Source organism: Ornithodoros turicata, chromosome 5 (genome assembly GCF_037126465.1).
Source record: "Ornithodoros turicata isolate Travis chromosome 5, ASM3712646v1, whole genome shotgun sequence".
Classification (NCBI taxonomy): domain Eukaryota; kingdom Metazoa; phylum Arthropoda; class Arachnida; order Ixodida; family Argasidae; genus Ornithodoros; species Ornithodoros turicata.
Genome location: NC_088205.1, coordinates 12,291,539 through 12,318,412, shown reverse-complemented (window position 1 = coordinate 12,318,412; position 26,874 = coordinate 12,291,539). Strand labels below are relative to the sequence as shown.

General features: G+C 46.8%; 1 protein-coding gene across 1 annotated transcript in view; it reads right to left on the bottom strand.

The window, feature by feature from the left end:
- LOC135394030 (alpha-1,3-mannosyl-glycoprotein 4-beta-N-acetylglucosaminyltransferase B-like) overlaps positions 1 to 26,259 on the bottom strand; it is a 44,260-nt gene extending 18,001 nt beyond the window's left edge. The window contains exon 1 of the mRNA XM_064624458.1: positions 25,868 to 26,259. Within this exon, the coding sequence (XP_064480528.1) occupies positions 25,868 to 25,958 (91 nt within the window). The 5' untranslated portion in view covers positions 25,959 to 26,259. The remainder of the gene's footprint in view (positions 1 to 25,867) is intronic.
- Positions 26,260 to 26,874: the final 615 nt, after the last annotated feature.

Genomic DNA, 26,874 nt, shown 5'->3' with positions numbered 1-26,874 from the left:
AAGTACCGCTAGGGGAGCTATCGGTACATAAATCGAAACGATGTCCCACATGGATGCTCATCGGCAGTACCCCTAGCGGTGCCTGCACATAACTCTCATAACTCTCATGAGACCGAAATACACTACCATGCACTGTCATGACCGCCCTATTCTAATGCATGGAAGCCCATGTTTTCGCGCTCTGTTTATTTTTTTACACTGAGTATGGCTTCCAGGATTTTTTTGTAGCTTTCGCACGCATAAATACGCCGTCGTGCGCCACCGGAAGTTCCTCGTCTAATTAGACGAGTTACATGTAAAAACGGGGGTCATGTTTTTCTGCACACACCCTGTATAATGTGGACAGTGTGCATTCCTTTAGGCAGAAGCTCGGGTGCAGACCTTTCATATTGTATTTTTAGAGCTGATGAGGCTACAGTCATCTCTGCTGCATCGTTGATCATTTGCCAATGATATTTCTCTACTGAATGCTGTTGCTGTACTCAGCTGCATCGTTGATCGTTGGCTATTCTGTTAATGGTAATTCCTCAATATTTTATATGTTTCATCAAACAGTATTGTACCGTGTACGGTGCCTCAAAAACAATGCTTTATTGCTCTTGGTAATAAACAGCTTGCATCTGATATATTTCTCCTTGTTTGTGTAATGTTTACCAGTACAGGTACATCAACCACATGTCTCCCCGCTGCAAAAAGAAAGCTGCCTGGTTATATCCTTCACACGTACCCAGGCATAGTTTGTCCACTCGCTGAGGTCACTGAGTCTGAACAGAGGGGGCCTTACAGTAGGACTGTAAAGAGGTTTTGAACGGCACTTTCCACAATGTAGTTACGGGAGAGCAAACAGAGAGGCTATTTGATCTCCTAAAGGTCATGAGAGAGACACGCACGGTGTTTCATTATGGCAGTCCAACAAAAATGCCAGGGGGTAGCCTCATAGCGGCATGTCTCCTGGAGAACATAAGTAAGGTCATCGCATTTTTCGAAGTAAACATCAGACTGCACGAAGACCCTCGAACATAGCAGTAAGAACAACCGGCGGAAGTCGACGCCCACAGTAAGCCTTTCATATTTCCCTCTAACCTGCATGCGGTATGTTAGCAAGAAATAACTGTTTAGCAGCTGTTTAACTCTATATTATCTCCAGGTGAAATGCGGAGCGGAAACTTCGCGGCGTTTTTACGGTGTACAGACGCTTTCCGCCTTTCTGTCTCCCAAGGTTTTCCGAGCAAGCGATGAGACTTCATTTTTGGAACGCTACCTTTGACGTTTCGGAATCTGTTATGGTAGCCAACGACGCAACGGTACTATGTTCCCGATTTGAGTTGTGGTTTGCCGTGCGTTGGCAATCTGAAAGGCGGCATATTTAACCACGATACCACGATACACGCTTGGCTGCCTCGCTGTGCGGACCAGTCACTGCTCCCGCTCCCGCTTGGGTCCCGATTGGCGCTCGCGTCGCCGCGCAAACTTGAGCGCAACAGGCCTATTCTCTCTCTCCATCTATCTTCTTTATTTCTTTTTTTTTTTACCTGTAACTACCCTGAAGTCTGTCCTGCATCAAAAGGGACCCTAGGTGGACTTTACTCTACTGGCCGTTCACTTTCGAGAGCAACCATATTCCAATCCAAGAGTCGCACACTGTATTTTCCCAAAATATATCGTAAAATTGATTTCTGGTTTTGAAAAGTATGACGTCATGGGGTCTACCCAAAATTACCAATGCGTCTGGCAACACTGCTCCTCCAAGGCGAATTAGCACAGCTGCTGCTCACAGTCTTCCAACATGGGGCGGAGAGCCAGAACGCGCGCTGTTGCTAGAGGCGGACGGCAGAGCTCCACTGTGACGTCACCGACTCTTGGAGAATCCGAAACCACCCCTTCCCGGATAGCATTTATATTTTGCGCCCTGAGTCTGCGATTGAGGTTGATTTAGAATACGAGATAAAATAAGCATTCTTTATAGTCCGCCCTTACGTCACATTAACGCCGAGAAAGAGGAGGAAAAAAATTGAAAGAAAACAGGAAGAAACATGAAGGAACGAGACCGTCCAAGGCGACCCCAGCAGAAGCACTCAATGAATGATAGTAACAGCAGATGACCGGTATGTTTCGCGCTGACCCGAAACTGCCGCAACCTCCCTTCGCGTGCGGTGGAGCTTCCCGGTTTCCAGAACTCAAACAGCAACAGCACTGCTCAATTCCGCAGTGCAAAAATACTGCGGAGAAGAGTATTCAATGTCCAGAACGGGAAGAGGAAAAAGATACTATCGCAGGAGCTGGCGTGAACGAAGACAGCGGGGAAAGACACGCGAGATATGTTATTTGTACAATTATTGAAGCGTGTCTCGTGGAAGAAGGCATGGAGCAGGTTGATTTATTCATCGGCAATCATTCTTTTCTGCGCCATTTTGAAGACGACGCGAGCGCCTCTACAGGTAGTTGGCAGAGGAGAATAGATAATAATGTATTAGGGATGGGTCGTTTTTCGTAACGGACAACTACCCCATGGTATGATGCCGCCATTGAACCCCTGATGTGTGAAAGCTTATTTATTCACGTATCAATAATAGAGAAGGAATCGTAATGTGTTAAAAGGGCACCGCCATGCAGTTTCGGGGATTACACAAAAATATCCGTATGTAGACGACGCATGCAGTTTGGCAAAACAAACATGTCCTCTGTCTCTCCAGGAACATCATGGACAATGTACGATGGAATTAGCTTCTACACGCCAACCGCATTCTGTAATTAGTTGCGACGACGTCCCTGCAAATCGATAGGTCTTTTCATGTATTATTTATGGCGGAAACGAAAATCCAGCGGCAGCAGCCAGTGGAAAACAAAAAGAATCGCACGCTGGCTTTCTCTTTATAATACTCGGACTGGATCCCCCAGTACTGCTTTCGCTCAAAACAGGCCATCGAGCATTCGCTCTAAAAAAACAAAAGACGTGCATGCGTGTACCGGTTTGGTTGGACGTTCGAATCATCGAGCTGTTCCGCCTGGAATTATACCGCCTCAAACGCAGACAATCTGGGACAGCAACCCCTGATGAGATGACACCTGTATACTATCCACCTTGGAATTCCCCTTTGTTATTCCGCACGGGTACAAAAGGGGGTGCGGAGCTCTACAAACGGTTCTGGATTGGCACGGACCACTCGAAACAGTTGACCAACCATCCATGCCTTGCACATGCTGCTAATGGATATAACGTCTTTCCGTATGCCGGTCAACAGCGTGAGTTTTTTATAGGAACCGTGTCTGCCGAGAAAAGCACGTAGAGAATCGTTCAGGTGTGGCCTATCACGAAGAGCGGAAAGAAGTACGCTGCGTAGCTTGCCACACGCACGGTGTTCGATCATGCAGTATATGGATAGGACGTCAACATAGCACAGCACGTACGTGACTGCTTCTTCCCGAGCCAGGTTCGAATCTCGGTACCGCGGCGATGCTTGTCTGGGTCTTTTGCCGGGTCTTCCTCGGACACTCTAAGGCAACTGTTCGCACGGTGCTCTGCGAAGTTGGCCCTATACGAACGATCCCCCTCCTTCACAAAGCTTCACAGTGAACTGGATTCAAGTAGTCTGACTACCCTGACGTTATAGTATGCTTAACGGAATTGACGCAAAAGTGGGGACCGAGTTGGGACTACAGTGCGTCAGATGCCTTCAAAGCAGTGCCGGCGTCTACTTTTCTGCTCCGGAGGGACCCCCCCCCCGTACCGCAACAATACCGAATATCCTCTGAATGTACGAATAATGTCCTATCGGATTCGTACGTCCGATGGATGTTCTGAGGATATCCATCGGACGTACGAATTCGATAGGACATTATTCGTACATGAAGAGGATATTCGGTGTTGTCGGGGTATTCTCGATTATCCATCTCTCTTCTGCCGTCCTAAAGGGTCTGTTTCTTGACTTAAAGGTGTCTTTTTGACACCACTTCACGCCGGCGGATGGTGGACTGCCAACCCTTGGACACCGGCACCACAAAGACTTTAGTATACAAAGCGAGCAAATCCGAGCACGAGCGACGAATCTCAATAAGCACGTTATTCAACAACCACAGAGAATGCCGACGAGGTCAACATTTTTGTTACATATATGTTGACGGTTATTTCATGCAACAGCACTGCAAGGAGACCGCAAAAGGCATGATCACTCGTACATGCTTCCGTGCAGCGCAGAACGATAAACAGACACGTCCTGTGTGTGCCTGTGTAATCTCCCGCGCTCTTCAACATCTCCCAGTGTAAGCAAAACTCTCTTCCTACATGCGCTACAGGTTCCCTCGATACATGTCTCTATGATCCACTGGATTGCTCCAGACGCTTTAGTTCTTTCTTGTGTTTTCATCCTTCCTTCATCATCTTCACATAATGTTCCTGTGCAATGGGGTAGGGTACCGCACCACCGCGGTGAAACACCCCATCTCATCGTCATCATTTATTGCTGTTGTTGCCCACCAACACTTTTTTTACGGCTGAATCATCCACGAATCTCTGTGCGCTTCGATATTTAACGTTGTAGTGGATAAAACAGTTCGATATTTGCGGACTTGGTGCCGTTTATTACTCATTCATAAACGTGTGGTCGCCACGCTCCGACCAGTCGACATAGACATCAATAATTTCAAAAGGTCTCGCAAGTTTCCCGTTAACGTAATTGGCGCGTTCGGTTCCGTGTTACGGTGTGACGACGTCGAATGCTTTTTTTTTTTTTTTTTGCTTCTTGTTCTGTAACCCGTTTACGGCAAGTGGGAAATGTGACCTTCTGTTAGCGGTGGCGTGAAAGAACTATCTTACTTGAACTTTTCTCTGAACGCTGTAAACGGCTTTGTCCCCGGGTGAGTGCATTTTCTACGTGCGGAACGTGAGATTGTTCTTGCTTCATGACGACCGGAGGAGGCAAGCGAGCTGGTGAGATTTGAATCACAGTAAACCCGCAACGGAGTGGCTTTTGTTTATTCGAAGTGTACAGCCAGAGGATTCCGAATAGTCGGAAGGGGCGAGCCGGCGAAAGCTTGCACAAACAACGACCTAGAGTCACACTGTATAGTCGAAATCGCAGTTCTCGAGTGGTTCAAAAATTACCGAAACGTGCCCATACATGGACCCGCATTGACAGCAAAAGCAGAGCAGCTGGATTTGTAACTTAACAAGCCACAGCAACAAGTGGGGTAACGGGGGGTTTGAACGCTTTCAGAAGCACAATGGCATGTTATTGAAGGCGTGTGGAGCAGGACAAAACCCCATTGCAAACTCAACTTACGTCTTCCTTTGCACCAAAGCAAAAAGGTTGCCGATATGTTACCCATCTAAGTTTTCGTTGCTTAGTTTACTCGAGCATACATGTTTCAAGGCTCCCGTGGAGTTTCCGCGCACTTTCGTAACTACCCCCGTTGTATATCCGTAGCATTCCCGCTTATATCAAATTTTTACCCGGTCGCGTTGACTTCGCTATAAGGATGGTCTACTTAGGTGTCCTTTCCTTGAGACTGAGGAAAGACAACAACGAAACACAAGTTAATCTTTGTTTGTATTTTGGTGCTACGTATCGCAATACTCTGGACAAGGCCAACTAACGAGAGCACGTTCCCCAAAGATACTCAATTAAGCTGCAGCTGATAATGACATGCGCAAAATAAATGCGCATGTCCAAATCGTCCGAATATAAAATCCATTCGTAGCCTGTTAGCAACTGAAACATTTCACGACAGTGTTGAGATATTTAACATGAAGCACCAAACATGGGACTTTTCAGACTAATGTCGGCACAGTTCCCCATGAAGTCGGCCCAGGACGCATACTAACCCCCCTGTCCGCTACTCCTTGTTGTCCTCTCTCCATCTATCCATGTCTTTACGCCGCTCGTAGCCACAGTTGCTTCGCGCCACGTCTTGTTGAGCATTCCCACGGCACCCGAACATCGGGAGCGGCGCAGATAGCAAACGACACCATCGGCCCTGTCGTCTGCTACGGAATATCGTGTTGATGAGCCGATGGTTGTTCCCAACGCCACACATCGACATATAAAGCCTGACAATCGCAGCAGCCAGCCAAGACGTCAGCCAATCACCGCAGACTATCATGCTTTGCACGCTTTCAGTGGCTATCAGTGGCAGCCCATGATGGCTGCTAGTTTCCATAGCTACGGCCGTTGAAAGCAACGTTGCTATTGGTGTTACTTACTTGTTACGTCACGTCTCTCAAACGAAGGTCTCTGGGCAACACCACCTAGATACAGAAAGCCTGCGCGCTCATCGACTTGACGTAACAATTAACAGTCAGCCAATCAGGATCGTGTTTTCGACGGCCGTAGCCAATAATGAACGTGCTTTCAGCGGTCGTGGCCATGGAGAGGAACCACTGTCGTCCGCGAGTTGTGATTGAACGTCCCCGCGTACTAAATGGAAAAACTTGGAAATAAAACGCAAAACGGTCTCAATCTTTCTCAAAAGTGATATTCTGGAAAGCGTCTTGCACGTTTTGTCTAAATATTTAGGTCTGCAGGTTCCAGGTGAGCTGCAACCATTTGTGGTTTCTGGAATTCGCAGAACAGTGAATCGCAGTAGCAGACGAATTCTGACTATATATATACAGGGTGTCCACGCTAAGTGTGAACAGATTTTTTAAAAATATATATAACCCGCTGGGGATGAAGGAAATACGCGTCTTCTGAGAAGCGCAATGAACAAAATAAAGAAAAAAACGGCGTTCCTTCACGAATTTTTTGCGGGCGATCTATCGAACGGATTTTTGTTCTGAAAACGGCTACGATATCAGGTGACCGAAAGGAACAGATGTTCTCATTGGGACAACTTCGTAGCTTTTATAATTAAAAAGTTAATTAATGAAAGTTAATTAAGACATTGCCTTTGGACCTTGCTAATGCCCTGCTAGGGAGTGCCCTTCAGCATATGCTATATTGCAATTGATTTCATCTTGGAAAAAGTGTTATATATATTTTTTAAAAATCTGTTCACACTTAGCGTGGACACCCTGTATATATATATATATAAAAGAAACATCTGTCATATAAACATAGAAACATATAAGAAACAGCTGTCCTTGGCTGGGAGGGCACGATCAAATTGTAAACATGTGCTCAACGTGCAGCTACAGAGCTTCGGCTATTTTTCCTTTGTATATGTACTTGCTGGCTTGCACTGCGGCCCCCACAGGTGACGCCGTCACCCTGGAACATTGACGTCTCGCCGAGATGCACTGTTGCGCCGATCCAGGATCGTGTCACTTCCCTGCGCCAGGCTGACGAGGTCCAAGTAGACCGAAACAGCTGTCCTTGGCTGGGAGGGCACGATCAAATTGTAAACATGTGCTCAACGTGCAGCTACAGAGCTTCGGCTATTTTTCCTTTGTATATGTACTTGCTGGCTTGCACTGCGGCCTCCACAGGTGACGCCGTCACCCTGGAACATTGACGTCTCGCCGAGATGCACTGTTGCGCCGATCCAGGATCGTGTCACTTCCCTGCGCCAGGCTGACGAGGTCCAAGTAGACCGAAACAGCTGTCCTTGGCTGGGAGGGCACGATCAAATTGTAAACATGTGCTCAACGTGCAGCTACAGAGCTTCGGCTATTTTTCCTTTGTATATGTACTTGCTGGCTTGCACTGCGGCCTCCACAGGTGACGCCGTCACCCTGGAACATTGACGTCTCGCCGAGATGCACTGTTGCGCCGATCCAGGATCGTGTCACTTCCCTGCGCCAGGCTGACGAGGTCCAAGTAGACCGAAACAGCTGTCCTTGGCTGGGAGGGCACGATCAAATTGTAAACATGTGCTCAACGTGCAGCTACAGAGCTTCGGCTATTTTTCCTTTGTATATGTACTTGCTGGCTTGCACTGCGGCCTCCACAGGTGACGCCGTCACCCTGGAACATTGACGTCTCGCCGAGATGCACTGTTGCGCCGATCCAGGATCGTGTCACTTCCCTGCGCCAGGCTGACGAGGTCCAAGTAGACCGAAACAGCTGTCCTTGGCTGGGAGGGCACGATCAAATTGTAAACATGTGCTCAACGTGCAGCTACAGAGCTTCGGCTATTTTTCCTTTGTATATGTACTTGCTGGCTTGCACTGCGGCCTCCACAGGTGACGCCGTCACCCTGGAACATTGACGTCTCGCCGAGATGCACTGTTGCGCCGATCCAGGATCGTGTCACTTCCCTGCGCCAGGCTGACGAGGTCCAAGTAGACCGAAACAGCTGTCCTTGGCTGGGAGGGCACGATCAAATTGTAAACATGTGCTCAACGTGCAGCTACAGAGCTTCGGCTATTTTTCCTTTGTATATGTACTTGCTGGCTTGCACTGCGGCCTCCACAGGTGACGCCGTCACCCTGGAACATTGACGTCTCGCCGAGATGCACTGTTGCGCCGATCCAGGATCGTGTCACTTCCCTGCGCCAGGCTGACGAGGTCCAAGTAGACCGAAACAGCTGTCCTTGGCTGGGAGGGTACGATCAAATTGTAAACATATATATATATATATATATATATATATATATATATATATATATATATATATATATATATATATATATATACGTAGCGAAGGAGGGAGAGGAGGCAATGCGCAGGCTTTTTCTATCTAGGTAGTGTTGCTCTGGGTCTCTAGGTGGTGTTGATAACTTGATACTCCCTGTGGTTCGAGGAGCACGAAAAGACGTGACGTTGAGCATTCGCGTTCACGTGGCAGCAAAAAGCTATGACGTTTGTCGCATCGTCCCCACTGGAGTATAGGTTAGGGAATGTCGCTCGTGAGAATTCACGGGTAACGTCACTTGTTACGTCACGTCGCTCAAACGAAGGTCTCTGAAGGGTAACGGAATCTTGCATTGCGCAATCTTCTATTGCACTTCACTGCCACTTCATGAGGCTTCGAGATATGAGATAACGACTGATACGCTCTACGTGAGGACGGAATTTTCCAATAGTGCTTGCCCAAGTGCTTCCAATAGTGTTTCGCTATGTTGTATGTTGCGTAGTAGCAGTATAGCGTGCTGTGCGCTGTAGTATATGTGTGTAGAACCATACAGAACATCAGGAGGACCAAGCTTGTAGCAAGAAGAGCAAAGATCTGACATACCCGACATAAGATGAAACGAGCATGATCACGAAGACGTAACGAACACTTGTGGCTGTACGAATTCGAACTACAAAGTTTCGCACTTTATGTTCTTGCGATGGGTTCATTTGTGCGACGGCTTGCGTTCGTCACGTCAGCATATAGAGTTTATTCACTGACGTCCAGAGGGCACTATACCTTCGAAAAGGCGAAGTCGCCGCATTGGTGTAGGTCCCTCAAAATTTGGTTCCTTCGCTGCGATATTCTATATCACAGATATATCGCTATATCTATATGCAAATGAGGATTATTAACGTTGAAAACATGGAAACTACTTGGATACGGTATAAATAATATACACACCGAAGAATAACTTCGAAACACCAAACGTATAGAGTGAATGCGTTGTGGATGAAGGCCGGGACAGTCAACCTATATATATACCGACCTACCGGTACGTTAAGGCGGCAAATCTGCTAGCGACAGTGGCGCTCTCTTACGGATGACGTCATGTGAGTAAACCTTATAGTGAGAACCCACCTGTTGTGTAACAATTTGTCAAGCTGACATTTGTAAACCCGTCGTTTAGAGCTGGTAACACCTAACAACTTGTCAATTTGTACGGCCTGGTCGACCTTCCTAAAAGTGACATTTGTAAACCTGTTGCTTAAACCTGACAAAACCTTTTAACAACATGTCAATTTGTAGGCCTGACCTCTGTACACCTGCGTTTAAACCTGCGCCCTTCGGGATATTGCATCACTGCCGATCTGAGCTGCCGCGTGATTTACCGGAATATCACCTACTCTTGGTGACCCCGACTACGAACAGAACCGCTTTGATACGAAGGTGCCCCATACGCGTACCAAATTTTATTTGTACTGCACGCACTACCACAGGCATGAAGAAAATGCAATTTCCTTGACGGAACCGCACTAAAAAACTGCGTTTCGGGACACGTGTCTTTCTGAAGATGGCAAGAGCGAAATGCCGGAGGGAATACGAGCAAAAATAGGACCACACACACAACTAAGCTATGGTGATTCATAGCTATTCACAACTAAGCTATGGTGATACAAAAATAGGACCACACACACAACTAAGCTATGGTGGTTCATTCTAGATCACCATAACTAAGCTCTAGGATAGAAAATCTGTTTCAAATTCTCTTTTATCCGAAATCGTTACCATGTTTTCGGGAGCTTATTTCACTCATTTATCAGATGAACAAAGCAGACCTCGCTAGATAGTAGACTGCCTCCCCTAGGCAGTGGCGGATCCGCCAACGTCAGCAAACGTCAGCCAACGTTTATACATTGAATTTCCCTCTCCCCCTCCCCCACTCCGCGTTCCGACAAAGAAACCGCCCCCCCCCCCCAAACCGAGGGTCTGAATCGGCCCCTGCCCCTACACTCTTAACTCGGTACCCTTTATTGTAACTCTTAGCAATGTGTAACCTTTATATAGACGGAGATTTCCAAATATCGTAGAGGTTACACGTTCGATACCTCTATTTAGAGGTTAAACACGACTTGTAACGTGACACTGGAGGGGCAATAGCGGTTACTTCAGTGTTCAATCCAATCGTCGTAACTTATAAATGTACCCTTTACAGGAACGTTGTAACTTCTAAATGAATTCCGCGTTTGAATTTCCTTTGTTTTTCTTGTTTCTTTGCAAGGTAACCTGTATAAAAGGTACTGCTCAAAAGTCACTGTGTTCTCGTTCAAGCCGCACCTTGAATCACTCAGTACGAGAGTGTCGGATCAGTGTGCGTTACGTTATTGTGTTTCTGCGTCTGTGCGAACTGCGGATCGTGTTCAGAATTGTGAAGAATGCAAAAGGGTAAAGTGACGGAACTTTATCAGGGTATTTCTACGGTATGTTCACTACAAAGTTTACGTGGTAACGTTTTTTCTGAACAATCTAGGAACACTAATCACAGCACAGTCTGTCTCTCTAACACGGTTGAACGGTTCAACACAGTGTGTACGTGTGTGTCTTACGTCCGTTATTTGCTTAGTCCTTTGTCATCCTTGTGTTTTACTTCTTCGTGTGCTTCTGATAAACCATAGCCGCGTCGCTGATGTGTCATTCTGACATATCAGAAAGGAATAGAAATGTTTTCGGCGTACTGGAGAGGAAGTTGCGACAACGTGAGGACTGCAAAGAGTATATCTCCTTGAAACTGAATGTCGTTCACCACAGCTGAAGTGTCGGTATCGTGACGTACGTCCTCGCGCTCTTGCCTCAGCTGTAATTTCAGGTTTGCCAATTAAATACTAATACATATGCTCCAGTTGCAATTATTTCTTTCATTTGTTGTGCATGTGAATCTGTACATGTAGTGACCACTCACTTTTCGTCACTGGAAGCCCTTAGATGAATTACGTATATTATAGCTATATGTTCCGAATGACAGTATGCGTTCTGCACTGATGAGAGCTCATCTTGAGCACCATTTGTTCTGTAGCGTCTGTGAAGAGGCGAGCATCTTAGAGACAGCCATGCCTGGCGAAACTAACTTTTACGTCGGTGTGGCGGTTAGGAGACAGAAACCTTTATTTATAGGTGATCTGTGTAACGTTTATAGAGGGTATTGCCCATAGATTACAAGGTAACTTCTGAAATAGAGGGTAAAATTTTTGAAATTTTTACCCTATAGAAAGTACCAGGTTTAGAGTGTAGGTGAGGCTATCTACTATCTAGTGAGTTCAGCACCAGCAGTGGTGACGTAATACGTTGAGAATGCCTGGTGCGCAGTGTACCCGGACATGAGCACGGGTTAAATTATTGAGCGTGTCACCCATTATTTAACGCAGGCGACATATCGAGCCAAACTGCTTATACGTCAAGTTTACATCAGGTCGCTTGCACGATCGTATTAGGCTCATCATTACTTAAACGTTGCCAAAAGAGTTTTAGACGTTGCTTTTGAATTATTATGCTTATGGAGCTTCTAGGGGGGGGGGGATATGTTTATTAAGAAAAAAAGAAAGGAAAGGTTAGCCAGGCAAAGAGCCGGCTTGCTATTCCGAAAAAAAAAAGGGGGAAGGGGCAAACGAAAAGGGGGATCGAAACAGAGGAAAGAAAGAAAAACAAAAAGCAACAGAAAGAAAGGAAAGGGAAAGAAAACAAGAAACAGAACGAAAGGGAAGGAAAAGAAAAGAAACAAAAAGAAAGAAAAGGGAAGAAAACAAGAAGCAAAAAGAAAGAAAAGGGAAAGAAAACAAGAAGCAAAAAGAAAGGAAAGGAAAAGAAAACAAGAAGCAAAAAGAAAGGAAAGGAAAAGAAAAGAAAAGAGAAACGAAAGGAAAGAAAGGAGAAACAGAAAGAAAGAAAAGAGAAACAGAAAGAAAGAAAAGAGAAACAAAAAGAAAGAAAAGAGAAACAAAAAGAAAGAAAAGAGAAACAGAAAGAAAGAAAAGAGAAACAAAAAGAAAGAAGAGAATAAACACTAGCACAACGTTACAGGCTTCTAGATCTAAACTTCGTCTGACACAAACTTTTTACTCGAGCGTTTACAGAATATCTATCACTGCACGTGAATACCACTTCCGGCAGTGCTCTCTGACGTTCTCCCCAGGCTCTGCGGCAGACTTCTCAGACGGATTTCCGCACAGTTCCAGCGAAGTGGGTCCACGACGCATACTAACCGGTGGTGATGCGCTATTTCCGAGCGCTCTGCCTACCGGCGTTGCGCCATGTTATACGGGGAGGGGGTGGGCGTGCGTCCTGGGCAGACTTCACATGGAACTGTGCCGATATTTGTCATAAAGCGTCTGAGGAAAACAATCAGACATGCACACAGCCAGCGTACCAACTCACCCGCGCCTGTGTCCCATTCCTCCCACCAACGGGCCTGTGCGCCGCTCATAACTAAGGAGTGACTTTTTCGGGTTAAACCCGGTTCCGCCCTGTTATTCCCCCCCGAACTGACCTCCGACCAATTCGGGTTAAACCCGATTTCTCCCCGAATTCCAGTCACTATGAAATCCTCAAGTGACGTTTCCACTGAAGACGAACAAAGGTCGCCACGTGTAACGCATGTAAGAATGGGTCACTTACTCTCCAAGCAATACACCCAGGTGTGTCAACACTGTATATGCCTTCGGGGATAACCGCTGGAAGGTCCCGATCTCGCAAAAATAACAACAAAAGAACAAAAAATAGAGATTAGGAAGAGACTTAATAGACAAGAGGAGAAACAAAAACACCCGATAACACCCGAAGGTACAACTGTCGCCCGATTTCTCCCCAAATTACAGATTTAAAAATAGCGCCCGATTTTTACCCCCCGAATCTGAGAAAGGCATTTAACCCGAAAAAGTCACTCCCTACTCGTAACCACATGTCGCTTCGCCGTGCTAATACGAAATCAATCAATCAAACAAGTAAACAAACAAACAAACAATAAGGACACACCAGGTCATTCTTGACGCAAAGAAAGAAATATATAGTTTCGCAATGTTTTGCTATCAGGAATTCAAAAATCCCGTCCTTACAAAATCGGACGTCTAAAACAGCTTTTTCCACTATCGCACGATCGCCCGACTTCAATGCAGCTATTCTCGATATCAGCTCTACCGCTGATCGATGATAACGGTCTGAGAGAGCGGTAGGTCACGCGAAGCCCGGATGATCGACTGTTGATGTTGTTTGCCGAGCACTTTCCCTTTTTACAGAGCAAACATATTGGGGTATATACGCGGACAAGAAAAGATCATACGTAAGCGAACTGGCATTTTAGGAAACTGCTGATGAGAGATAAACACTACATGCAAAACGCCCATCGCTAAGTCGTCGTCGTTCTCAGCTAGACAAGAGATCCCCCCCCCCCCACCCCTAACAGTCCGAATATCATACACCGTCCCAAAGCCGGAAGAGTCAAAAGATATCAGTCCCCCCCCCCCCATCCCCCCCCCGCACTCCACCTCAGATATGCAAATCTTGCGCAAATCCCTGAGCCCAAAATACTGTTTATGGCGCTAAACCCAGTGCTGAGGGCTCCACCCACTTTTTAAGGTATCTAGCCAATCACAGGTCGAAATACTGTTGTCTATTTTACATCCATCCAGTACTTATACCTCACCCTTATTTACTGGGTGCCACCATTTTGGAGAAACTCGATTGATTCGGATTGGAACGGATATCACTGGTGACAGACCAAAACGACGGATTTTGCGCCCACTTTTATCAACGCCATCTGCATGGAGAGAGGCATGTTGGGAAGGCTCAGAATTGCAGAAATGGTTGCTGGCAGAAGTGATTGGCCAGGAGAGCGGTACAACCGCTTCTTCGTAGCAGACGACTGCCGCTATGAAGTTTTAAACCACGTAATGTAAGTAGACCGAATCAAAAATGAGCAATGATGTATATATAAATTAAATGAAATTATATAATGCAAAATCCTACGTATAAGGGTCGTCCTTCTTGCTATTTTCTTGGTATCACGATCTTAACTAGGCCTAACGTTAGCGACGAAACATCCATTTTCGCGTAAATAATGATGGCCGAGCGAAAGTTGAAGCTGATTTTGCTGATGCGTACATGAGGGTATATACTCACAGTATGAAATTAAAGTAGTCTGTGAATTTTTTTTTGTCACGAAATCTCCGCTTCGCCGTTCCAAGAACCATCCTCCATTTTGGAGAAAATTTGGTGTCATGGCAGCTCCCATGGAAAACAGTAACTAATGAAATGCGCCTAAGTTTGATTGACAGGTCGAGCCTCTTTTTTAGGCTCCTCCTAATGGCCAGACTCCCTTTGGCATACACGGCACTGGCTATAAACCCGGTGAAGTGTCCATCTGGCGGAGAGTGAAGACAACAACATAAGTAGACTACGAAAGTTAAATGACGTTATACCTGCCAACAGTGACACATAAAAAGGTCTCCTCACACTTTGACTCTCTTTCCTTCTTTTTCTTTTTTTGTAGTTTTCGTTCACGTAATGTGTTTCATGCAGCATGATTGTCCGGACGCGCTGTGCTGAGCTCAGAGTAAAAACTCGAACTCGAAGTTGTTGTTGTCCGTTCTTCTCGTCCCGAGTGGCGGGGGACGGATGGGCGATGATGATGTGCACGAAGTGTCCAAATCCTTCTCCGCCGCTCCGAGTTCGATGAAGGGATGATTCGGAATCTGCTCGGTAGGCACTGATCAAAGCCCGACTCAGATGACGGTGATACGGGCTTTATTCACTCGGGACTATGGTACATAGGGATATTTACAAGATTTACACACTGGACTGGATGTTACATGTTCCGAAGTCCGGCTCCCAGTCCTCTCTCCATCGCTGCGGCCGCTTAAAAGGGTGACAGATAGGGCCACAACCCCCGCTGAAGGCTTCCAATCGGGCGGCCTGGGTTCAAAGGGTTACAGCTCATGGTTGGCCCAGTTTAAATACTTGTCCAGACCAGAACCGCCCGATTGCCCACTCTCTCCACGCGATTTACGACCAACGTTTCGAGGTGTCAACCCGTGCACGACCTAACTTCGGTCAGTGCATGCCTCCGGCGCAAGAACCCAGATTTATGGCCGTCGCGACGGATCGAGTTGCCTGGAGGACCCCAGCTCCCCTGCACCTGCAACGATGCCATTCCCTTTCCCTTTCCCCACTGACATTACCAGTCGGGGCAACCTTCATCGCAGGCTCGTTAGAAAAATGAGCAAACATCCCCCAACAACACCAGACGTGGGCGGATGATGCCAGATGTTACAATTTGGGCAAATATAACATACTTCTCTCATACAAATTCTCATAATGGTCATGCAAACACAACTCAATCCTTTACACTCAGGAACAGTTCACTCGACTTCGATACCACGGAACACCTGCTTCGTAGTCGAAATGTGATCGTGTCAGCGCGGAGTGCAAAATTCCGAGTAATTCATGAACACACCTGTTTCACAACTGTGGTAATCTAACGCAAAAATTCATGTGCCTTCTTGGACATTGTGTAGCGAAAATATAAAAATCTTGTCCCGAGCTACACGTCATTTTTTCAGGCATCTGCACAAGCATCGCAATACCCTGACTACGGTTCACTATATCTTGACCAATAGGTGACAGAGCGTAAATGTCCAATCACCGCGTTGCGCTCAAAATTCAAGTGCACAGGGGTAGCTGGCATGTGTTTTATTAGCGTGGTCCTCCATTTCAGAAATCTGCTCGCGAAACAAAAAAAGAAAAATAGAATACCCCGATGTACCCGTCTTCATCTATGCGCTCGCATTTTCAGTACACTGTACTGCTTGGGTGAGTCTTTTAAATGAGCATGGAAGGCGCCCCGAACATGTATTTTTTTACAGCGTGACTATGAACATGCTGCCAACACTACTTTCAGGAACTGTTACGCAAAATATGTCCTTTGGGAAGCGTGCGTTTACCGAGAAAATTGGTTTATAAGAGTGAGGGCTGTGGCAGAGAACCCTCCCAATTCCTTCTGACGTGTCCTGACGTCAGATCGTCGAGCACTTTTATTGGCTGACGGAAAACATCTGCTACAGCGTGGGAGGCAGACCACCGGTCCAATGCTCTGCTTCAGACGCAGGGCAAGCGGCGCAAGATACAGCCGAAAAGAGAAAGAAAGAGAGGAAAAGGAGCATAATAAAAAGACGCAGATTTTTTTACCCGCGAGATTGGAAGCTCTCCAGCGCTCCAGGGCTGGGCCCAGAGCTCGGAATTTTTTTCTTCTTCTTGCGAATATGCATCCCGGGTATTGCAGTCGCAATTCCTACTCCTCCAGACATATTTGCTTTTCATCATCACTTCTTCAGGTATCGATCGTTCGAACACGTCAACGATGCTTCATATCATCATCTACTGTAACAGATTTTTCATTCCGCGTTCGAAACATCAAGCGATTGTGGCCGTGTGCTACGTACAGACGTAGAAAGAGGACGAGAGAGGACAGCCGGAAGGAGCGAGAGACACTGAGCTAGTACGCGTATCTTGGGCCGACTTCAGGAGAAATCGGACATTCTTGTGCACGGAGAAACCTCGATGGCAAGCAGGTAACTGTTCTGAGGCTTGGAACATACAAACTGACAAACACAAGCCTCAGGGTGCCTAATGGCCGGGCGCATTTCCGGCCCCTTGAGTGCATACGGCCATTAACTACTAGCAAGACGGTCAGCCACACGGCGTTTGCAACGAGACTGAGGTAAACAATGAACGAACGCTAAGGAACACACAGAGCGAACACACACGCGACAGCGTTCAAGCGTGTCTCTTTGCGTTCGTTCATTATGTTTACTTTTTAACCAACATGCTCTTTTTGTTTTGTCAAGACCGTGCGGTGAGGTTTAAGGGAAACAGTTCCCACAAGACAGTTACGGTGTACCCTCGAAACTGCCAAAGCCTCGGCATCAGACGCCATGAACAGGATGGCGCAGATTTCGTACAATTCGAAATAAAATGTCATTAGGACACGTAATGTTTCATCAACTTCTTTCATGTCCAAACGCATTTTGCAATTTGCAAACGAGTTTGCATTTTTGCACTTTCGTTCTCATTCTATGTCGTATGCTCAGTTCGCAGTTATACCCCTGAAGCACTGCACTCAGTGTCGTCTGCATCCAAACCTCTGCGCGCACAACAAAGCATCCAAAGCGCTTCAAAGCAATTCTCGTTCGCTGTTGTATTTTCGAACTCGCGGAGTACCAACCAAACGTTGTTTCCGAGCACTAATAGCAAGAACAACCATTAGACTAACCATGTATTCTCAGGAGCGACATTCCCCATAATATTTCAGCGGAAGATGCGAAAAACGCCATAGCTTTCTCCCGTCACGCAAGCGCGCAACGTCATGTCTTTTCATCCACTACTAAACCGATATTCCGTAGCAGACGACAGGGCCGATGGTGTCGTCTGCTAAACGTTCAGTTCGCCACTCCCACCGATATTCGGTCACCGTGCGCATTTTCAACGTCAACGCGCGATGCGTGGTTAAGGCTGGAAGTCTGACAGCATCAAAGGAGGCCCATGGCGAGTCGTCGGTAAGCCGTGCCACTGTGGCGTTCTCGTTAGCGCACTTGACCGTTAATCAAGAGGTACGGGTTCGATATCTGCCGCTGTCTGGCTTCTTCGACGACCGCGCGGAGGCAGGAATGAGAGGAGGCAAGCCGTGTGACGTCACAGCTCGCTTACCAGTTTAGGTTTCACAGTTGCCTTGCGGTAGCATATAGGTTCGGAATTCTTGGACAGCGGTGATCGTAGAGCGTCGAGGTGGCCACCAAGGTAGCGTGTGTAGAGCATCCGCATTGACTTGCTTGGGTAACGTGACCCTTACAGGGCTCCAAGAAAGCTTACCCCCCCACCCGTTTACACGTCACTTCTTCCTTCCTCCAGGTTTCCATATTTACAACCTGGGGAAAACCTGAGCCAGCATAGCCGATGGTGGGCCCCGCCACTGCTAAATAGTTGATTGCGCGGGATAGTAAAATTATGACATGAATGTCGTGCAGTGAGAGACGAATGTAATTTGCGATATATAGACTCGTGTACGGAAGACCGGCCCTTTGTGGACATTAATAAAGTGCGCTCATAAACCTTGCGTGCCTAAATGCAAGCTCGTTTAGGGGGTGACAAAGAGATGGCGTGTTCATCGACCGGAAGCGCAGACGCTTTCATAAACGCGTCATCGCCCGGAGCAGGAAAAACGCTGCGTTTAATTTGCTCGGACGCGGTTCTATTTCCGAAAGTCACGTCACAACTATTAGTATACGAAGTCCCGGCCAAGGGTCATCAGTGTCATTCACATGCCGTTGCCATCGGGGACATATTTAAAGGAAAAAAAGAAAAAAGAACGAGTTTGGTCTCATTGCTCCGAACTCAAATAAGCTCGCGCGTTTAGCCCACGTGAGCCTTTATTGCACACGAAACTTCAATGTTGCCTAACCTGGCTGACCCCTGATTCGGCAGCTTCCTCTACCGTGTCGTTCACGTAGAGTGCTTTCATCTTCCGTATAGAGTACTGCCATACCTTTCCGTTTGCTTTCCGTTCTTTCTGCAGTTCAACTATAGCTTGCTTCCGGTATTGTAACTCCAATCTTGTAACCGTACATTCTTCTGTGAGTGCACCATTCCTTCGTGTACCTGATGAGGCGTATAGCCCACGTCCACCAGGCGAAAGCTTGTACATATACTGAATCTCCAGAAAGTTTTCGTGTCATTTTTTTGTCCGTTCTGAACCCTTCAAGAAGACGCTACCGACGCAAGTTCTTTTCCTTTGCAGTTCACCAACCTTTTGTGCGACATCGTATAATAGCAAGCTGCCAAACCAGAAGAAGAATCACGGAAATGTTGCGCACGTCGACGGCCGCTATATAGGAAAACTGGTCCAACGTTTTCCACACCGTGGCTAATGTTTCACTGTCCGGACACGGACGAATACACCACCACTTTCGTGTACCATTTTCCATTTTTTAATGCACGATACAGTTTTGACAAAATGTGACGCGTTCCATTTTGGGCCCTTATACGAACAGGCCCTTTGTCGTCCGCTTTAAACGAGACTTTGGAAAGGGGCCTCGTTCGCGCTGAATGCTCCGATTGTTGAAATACGAGCGATTTCCTGCCATTCATTCATCTATCAGGCGAGCGTCCATTTGCCTCGTCCATTGTACGGATTCCCAGCCATCGACCACACGGCCGTGTAAAGTAATACCGCATATAAATTCCCTATTTGAACAGCAGCAGCAGCTCGTCAAAGGTGTGGTCACACACAGTCTACGCCGCGCAACACGTAGGCAAACAGAGGCCGCATTCGCGCGAACTATGCGTCACCCTTTCGTGCCATCAATGCGACAAAATATCCGGTTCAAAGAACAGCTGAATAAAACAGAAGTGGGGTGGAACGCGGACTACGCGAAACTAATGCGCATCCACGACGAAAGAAGAGAAGGACAGCCAACGCGATAAAACTTCACTGTACTTCATTTGATTTGATTTGGGAAATTTCCTGGCGCAAGGATATCAGAGATCGGGGAGCGGACAACCACTCACCAGGTATTAGCTCAACAATCTACCGGCCATTTGCTCACCCAGTTCTATTTTGCGACACAGCTATTTTCCACTGTCTCAAACATTGAATGATAATAACCATTGTTTCAAATCACAACTTTATTTTTTCGAACATTTTAGAGAGGAATGCATAGTCCGACAGCTGCTAAAAAAAACAGCTTCGGACTTCCCTTGGGGGTGGTGGGTATGGGAATGCATAGTCCGACAGCTGCTAAAAAAACAGCTTCGGTCTTCCCTTGGTGGTGGTGGGTATGGGAATGCATAGTCCCGACAGCTGCTAGAAAAACAGCTTCGGTCTTCCCTTGGTGGTGGTGGGTATGGGAATGCATAGTCCGACAGCTCCTAAAAAACAGCTTCGGTCTTCCCTTGGTGGTGGTGGGTATGGGAATGCATAGTCCGACAGCTGCTAAAAAAACAGCTTCGGTCTTCCCTTGGTGGTGGTGGGTATGGGAATGCATAGTCCGACAGCTGCTAAAAAAACAGCTTCGGTCTTCCCTTGGTGGTGGTGGGTATGGGAATGCATAGTCCGACAGCTGCTAAAAAAACAGCTTCGGTCTTCCCTTGGTGGTGGTGGGTATGGGAATGCATAGTCCGACAGCTGCTAAAAAACAGCTTCGGTCTTCCCTTGGTGGTGGTGGGTATGGGAATGCATAGTCCGACAGCTGCTAAAAAACAGCTTCGGTCTTCCCTTGGTGGTGGTGGGTATGGGAATGCATAGTCCGACAGCTGCTAAAAAACAGCTTCGGTCTTCCCTTGGTGGTGGTGGGTATGGGAATGCATAGTCCGACAGCTGCTAAAAAACAGCTTCGGTCTTCCCTTGGTGGTGGTGGGTATGGGAATGCATAGTCCGACAGCTGCTAAAAAAACAGCTTCGGTCTTCCCTTGGTGGTGGTGGGTATGGGAATGCATAGTCCGACAGCTGCTAAAAAACAGCTTCGGTCTTCCCTTGGTGGTGGTGGGTATGGGAATGCATAGTCCCGACAGCTGCTAGAAAAACAGCTTCGGTCTTCCCTTGGTGGTGGTGGGTATGGGAATGCATAGTCCGACAGCTCCTAAAAAACAGCTTCGGTCTTCCCTTGGTGGTGGTGGGTATGGGAATGCATAGTCCGACAGCTGCTAAAAAAACAGCTTCGGTCTTCCCTTGGTGGTGGTGGGTATGGGAATGCATAGTCCGACAGCTGCTAAAAAAACAGCTTCGGTCTTCCCTTGGTGGTGGTGGGTATGGGAATGCATAGTCCGACAGCTGCTAAAAAACAGCTTCGGTCTTCCCTTGGTGGTGGTGGGTATGGGAATGTATAGTCCGACAGCTGCTAAAAAACAGCTTCGGTCTTGCCTTGGTGGTGGTGGTGGTGGGTATGGGATGCATAGTCCGACAGCTGCTAAAAAAACAGCTTCGGTCTTCCCTTGGTGGTGGTGGTGGGTATGGGTATGCATAGTCCGACAGCTGCTAAAAAACAGCTTCGGTCTTCCCTTGGTGGTGGTGGGTATGGGTATGCATAGACCGACATCTGCTAAAAAAACAGCTTCGGTCTTCCCTTGGTGGTGGTGGTGGGTATGGGAATGCATAGTCCGACAGCTGCTAAAAAAACAGCTCTTTCCGCAAGGCACGACAACCTTAGATGCTGTCAATCGTTTTGACCCTTTGTAACCGTGGCTGATTTCGCGGCTCCAAATTTTCACGAAACGACAATGGAGCCACAGACACAGGCCACAAACGACTTCATTAGCGCCCACTGCCTGATGTTAGAGTTTCAGTACATCGTACGCTATCGTCTTTGCGTACGTAAGGTACAGCGTTGATGGTTCAACACGCACGGCCATAACAGAAGGAGAGTGTGGTGTCTTACACCGAATGTACAGGACAGAGCCCAGTTACGCAGCCTGACTCCATCGTTCCATTACCTAACTTTTATGTCCACGCTCCTCGAGCCCCTCGAGCCATCATAACGATGCCTCGCCAATACCACAGAGAGCTTCGCGCAGTGCGCAGAATCACCAACGCTATCCCTTACGTACGCAAAGGTGATAGCGTACGATGTATACTAAATCTCTCTATTGCCCTCGCAGCGTTTCGTAAAAGCAGTATTGATACACATTACGCTTTTGCACTTGTCAGGCACGCGAAACTTTCACTAGTTAAATCAGTCTGCTTCGCAACTATTTAAGATATTTTGGAAGTACGCGAACGACCAATAAATGCCCTCGATTATTTCACTTACGCTCCGCCTTTACCAACTGCACACGTACGAAATACTTTACTTAATAGTACAACAACAACAACAATAAATGAAGAAGTGATGATGACATGGGATGTTTACTTCATAGTAAAGTATTAGTAAAGTATAGTAAAGCAATAGGAACTTGAGTCTTGCGCGTGGCTGAAAACATGACGCGGAAACTTTGTGTCTTCCACTAGTCATGCCCCCAGCCACAACAAAGCATGTTCTCCTGCGACAAACATTTTTCTATTGTACTGTGCCACGAAACACGACACATAATTCACGAAACCATCAGGCAGCGTAAAAAACGTGGTGAGCATTTGTCGGCCTTGAGCTTTCGGACGGTGAGCAAATGCCTGGATCCCTGAGATCAAACTGCGCCGGACTGTACGGTACCATAGGACTACAGGTAGGACTATAAAGGTACGTTGCTTAGTTGTCTAAGGTCAGTTGGAGTGATTCGTTGTCCATAACGTCGTGTCACTGGGTGTGCGTCCATCCCTGGTAATGCTCTATAGTGAGCAACCTACGGTAAACTTTCAAATCATCACTGTCAGTAGCAATTTTTGCATTAGGCAAAGAATTTAATGACAATAAGAGGCGGAACTTTGATACGTCCAGGCGCGGGAGTCACCGAGTCACCAATATTCTTCTGTTTCACATTGTGAAGCTTCAGAGTTACACCTGGCGCGCTAAAACATGATAAAGTCGCGCTTGCTTTAATTTTGAGGTAATTTTGATCAATTAAACTCGCGTAATTCCGTTACGGTTGTCAAAAAAGAAGAAGACAAAAAGAACAGGAGGCCTATCACGCAACTGGTCTGTAGTGCTCGTGAAACTGTTAGAACACCGACGACGTCTACGTTTTACATTTCTTTGATTTATTTATTTTTTACTTTAGGGAACAGCTCTGGTCCTCTCGTTCCGCGTATTATTTCACAATGCCGTGACGTCTAAGTGATGATGATGATGTTGAGTGGATGTTTTATGGCGCGTGAGCGACTAGGCCATAACAATGGTGAACAGGTAGAACGACATGTCAAAAGAATTGATGGTATAAGGTAAAAAAAAAATCACTAGTAAACGAGTGAAAGCTGTTCTAAAATTACATTGTCCTCAGATGACAGATATCGTTTTAAAAGATGCAGATATTGGGAAGCACACAAAAGCCTGATTATCCCCCCGCAATGGAGACGGGAAAGTATTTTGATGGGCAAAGAGTTAAAGCGCGACAGTATTGGAATTTTGAAATGGACGCACCAACACGAATGCAGCGGCCTCTCAACCACGAGAAACCACGTGCTGCAGTAACCGCGTCACTCAATTAGACAGCACTGATACATTCTGCACACGGATTGACGTTAACAGTAAAAGATGTATGTATATTTATAGTAAGATATGTAAGGACCTGCAGCACCGCCACCTGGCGATTTAAATTCTCCCAAGTCGTTGGTGGATGGCACAGCAGTCATCGAGTATACTGCGAGCTGATGGAAACTGTCCTTGGCTATATATAGGTAGACCCGAAGGTATACTCGTACATATGCGACACCAGTTGAATCACAAAGAACTTGTATAGCAAGAAAGGGCAAATGTCGCATGTCGTCCCCAGAGTAGCGTATGAGCACAGCTCTGGAATTAATCCATTCTCAACATTCAATATTACGTTACGTGGGCCCAGTATACCGTTTTTATACCCACGTCACGCTGGAAATTGGACTTCGTTCACACTAAATGTCGCTAGTTCGTACTGCGCTTTGCTACACAGAAAAAAGAAACGAAAAACGTATCTCGCAAAAGATGGTAATGATAATCCGCAGAATATTGGGAACGCATTATACTAGAGCATGTGTATACAGGGTGTTTGCTCTAACGTGTCCAGGAATTATATATTTAAAGCGAGTGATAAAAGAAAAGGAATTGGTACTTTTCTACTACTTGAGTAAGAAACAGGTACTGCTTCACTAGTAGCACCTGTTTCTTAGTCAAGCAGCTGTTTCTCTTTTATCGCTCGCTTTAAATAAAATTTCTGGACACGTTAGAGCAAACACCCCGTATATGTTTCTTCGTGTCATTTTTCTTTACTGTTCTCCAATATCATTAAAAACAGCATGGAGGCAAAATTTTCAGTCGCACACATTTGTCGGGTCTCTACTGAAGCCACGTCCAGTAAATTGAACCGTTGCGTGGCTTATCTACAAGAGCCATATCCGGTCTGCAAGACCTGTAGTGCTGATAAGCAATACAGGAGCGTGCAACGATTATACCTGCATATTAAACTCAAGTGGGGACTGACATAAGAGAGAGCAGACTGCCTTCATAAACGTAAGCAATGCAATGTGATATATGCCGGACCTCTCTCACGGAAGCACAGCTGCAAACGACACACTCCACGACTCGGGTGGTCGCTGCCGAGTGAAAACCACGTGCGAGTTTCTCCTATGTCCAGTCAGTCGCGGTTGATCTAATCTCAGAGTACAAATGCATCACCAGGTTTTACTGCTGATTGCGGTGCAGAACACGTGACGTACACGCACGTGCCAGGCGGCGGCCTTGATTTTGGCATACACGAACGACGGGCAATTTTGAAACTTCAATGGTAAAAAAAATTGACGCTGTATTGCCCAACTCGACTGCGCCAATAAAAATATATAGTATTATGTTTGGGCATACTCGAACTGATTTATTTTTAACATCTTTCACTTTTTGCCGAAGACTTTTGCAGGCTCCGATCACGAAGTGTCTTATCTCAGACAGGAAGCTCGATCAGGACGGATTTCCAAGTACCAGAGATATAATTGGTGCGCAATTATACCCAGTAGTTGAAGCATCCGGTGCAGCGACGTCTCCGAAGAAATATCCAATCATGCACGTGCAGAGTTCAATCGATTATATGCGTAAACTGTTTCAAAATGTGCCTCGGTGTTTCCTGGCGAAAGCTTCTTTTCATCCCCCTGTCAAGTGTGAAGTATTTTATGCGAGCGCGAAGCCAGTAATCAATATGTAGAAAGTATCGACTAAACCATGTCCTCAATATGCTTTTCCCAGCCAAAGATTACAGGCATGCTGACGGCACACCTGCGATAGGTATCGGCTATGGAATTCCGTTCAAGACGGCGTTATCCGATATCGGTGCATGCAAATGCAATATCTGTTCCGGAGACACACCGTCGGTTCGTTCCCGTGGTCCCCGTGTAACCGACACTTTCGATAGAGATCACTGATAAGTGCAACGAGGGAACATTCGAGACCATGCTGTGACAAACCGACAAAGTTCCCTGCAGGCCATTGCACGGGTGCAGACGTCCACGAAATGTCAATTCCACAAAACGCCACTTGGAGGCAAAAACACGTTTCTCGGTAAGACATCGGGGCAAGGCAAAGCGGAAACGACTGTCAAAACACACTTCTCTCTTCTTCATCATTGCGCTGCAGCTATAATTAGCGTAGATTAAACTGACACGAAAACTCTCTCAAAATTTGCAGACAACACTGAACGGCGATTACCGCATGGATTACCGGAAGCTTACCTGGCTTGTGCATCATAAGGAAGATGGTGAAAAACGGAGTTGTGACGGCGATGAGCACGAAGTAGAACGTTGCAGGTTTCCTCAGTATCATCTTGAGCGCTCACAGCAGAATCCAGCGAAGTGCTGCAAACCGCCCACCCCGAGCAGAGTTTCTGCTCAAAGTTTTTGCTCGTCTCCCACCAGAGCTCCGACGTCCTTTCATAACGGCACAGTGCGGCAATGTTCCGCCCGAGAACAATTCAACATCGCTGGGATAGTACACAAAGGACGAGCAATGCTCGTCAAGTGCAGGACACACATTGCTGAGGTGCCCTGAAGAAAGAATCTGCCGTATACCCTATTTGCGTGTGTAGTTGCTCACTCACCGCTCTCCCACTCCCTCCGAGAGGGAAGGAGCGATGCCAAGATCTGCCGCAGCTAGGAGCACTGGCGCTGCTTGTCATTGCGAGATGAGGGAGGCGAGGCGAAATCCGTCTGCAAGCAATGCGAGCTGTTTACTGTTCCATTACGAATAAATTTCGCAGTTTAATGCCAGACTACATACTGCGCCCTATGACAAAGGGAAAATGAAACGCAGACGAGCATACAGAAATGGAACGAAAGGGGGTGAAACCATGACTTCACAGTTTCGGATCATAAAAGTTTGGGATGATTTCTACTACAGTGGTCACAGAGGCAATAATGAGACAATATATTTCTCCATGTAGGAGCGTGTACGGGAGAAATTATCACGTGGAGAGACACAACGACGTAAAGGAGAAGTTTCTATGAACATCAAGATCGTACCCGTCGTACCCATGGCATTATCGACACGCGCATATCCTTGTACCAACCATCAAAACATTAGCGAGTTTTAGGAGATCGGAAGGTGCTCACGGTAACGGCTCCGAATAACATTAGTCCTCGGAGGAGTCGTGGCCTCGTAGGCCAATCGCCCTGTGTTTTTGAAGCGAGTCATTGCTAAGCTTGAACTTGAACCCTTTATCGTATCGTTTTCGTTCGTATCG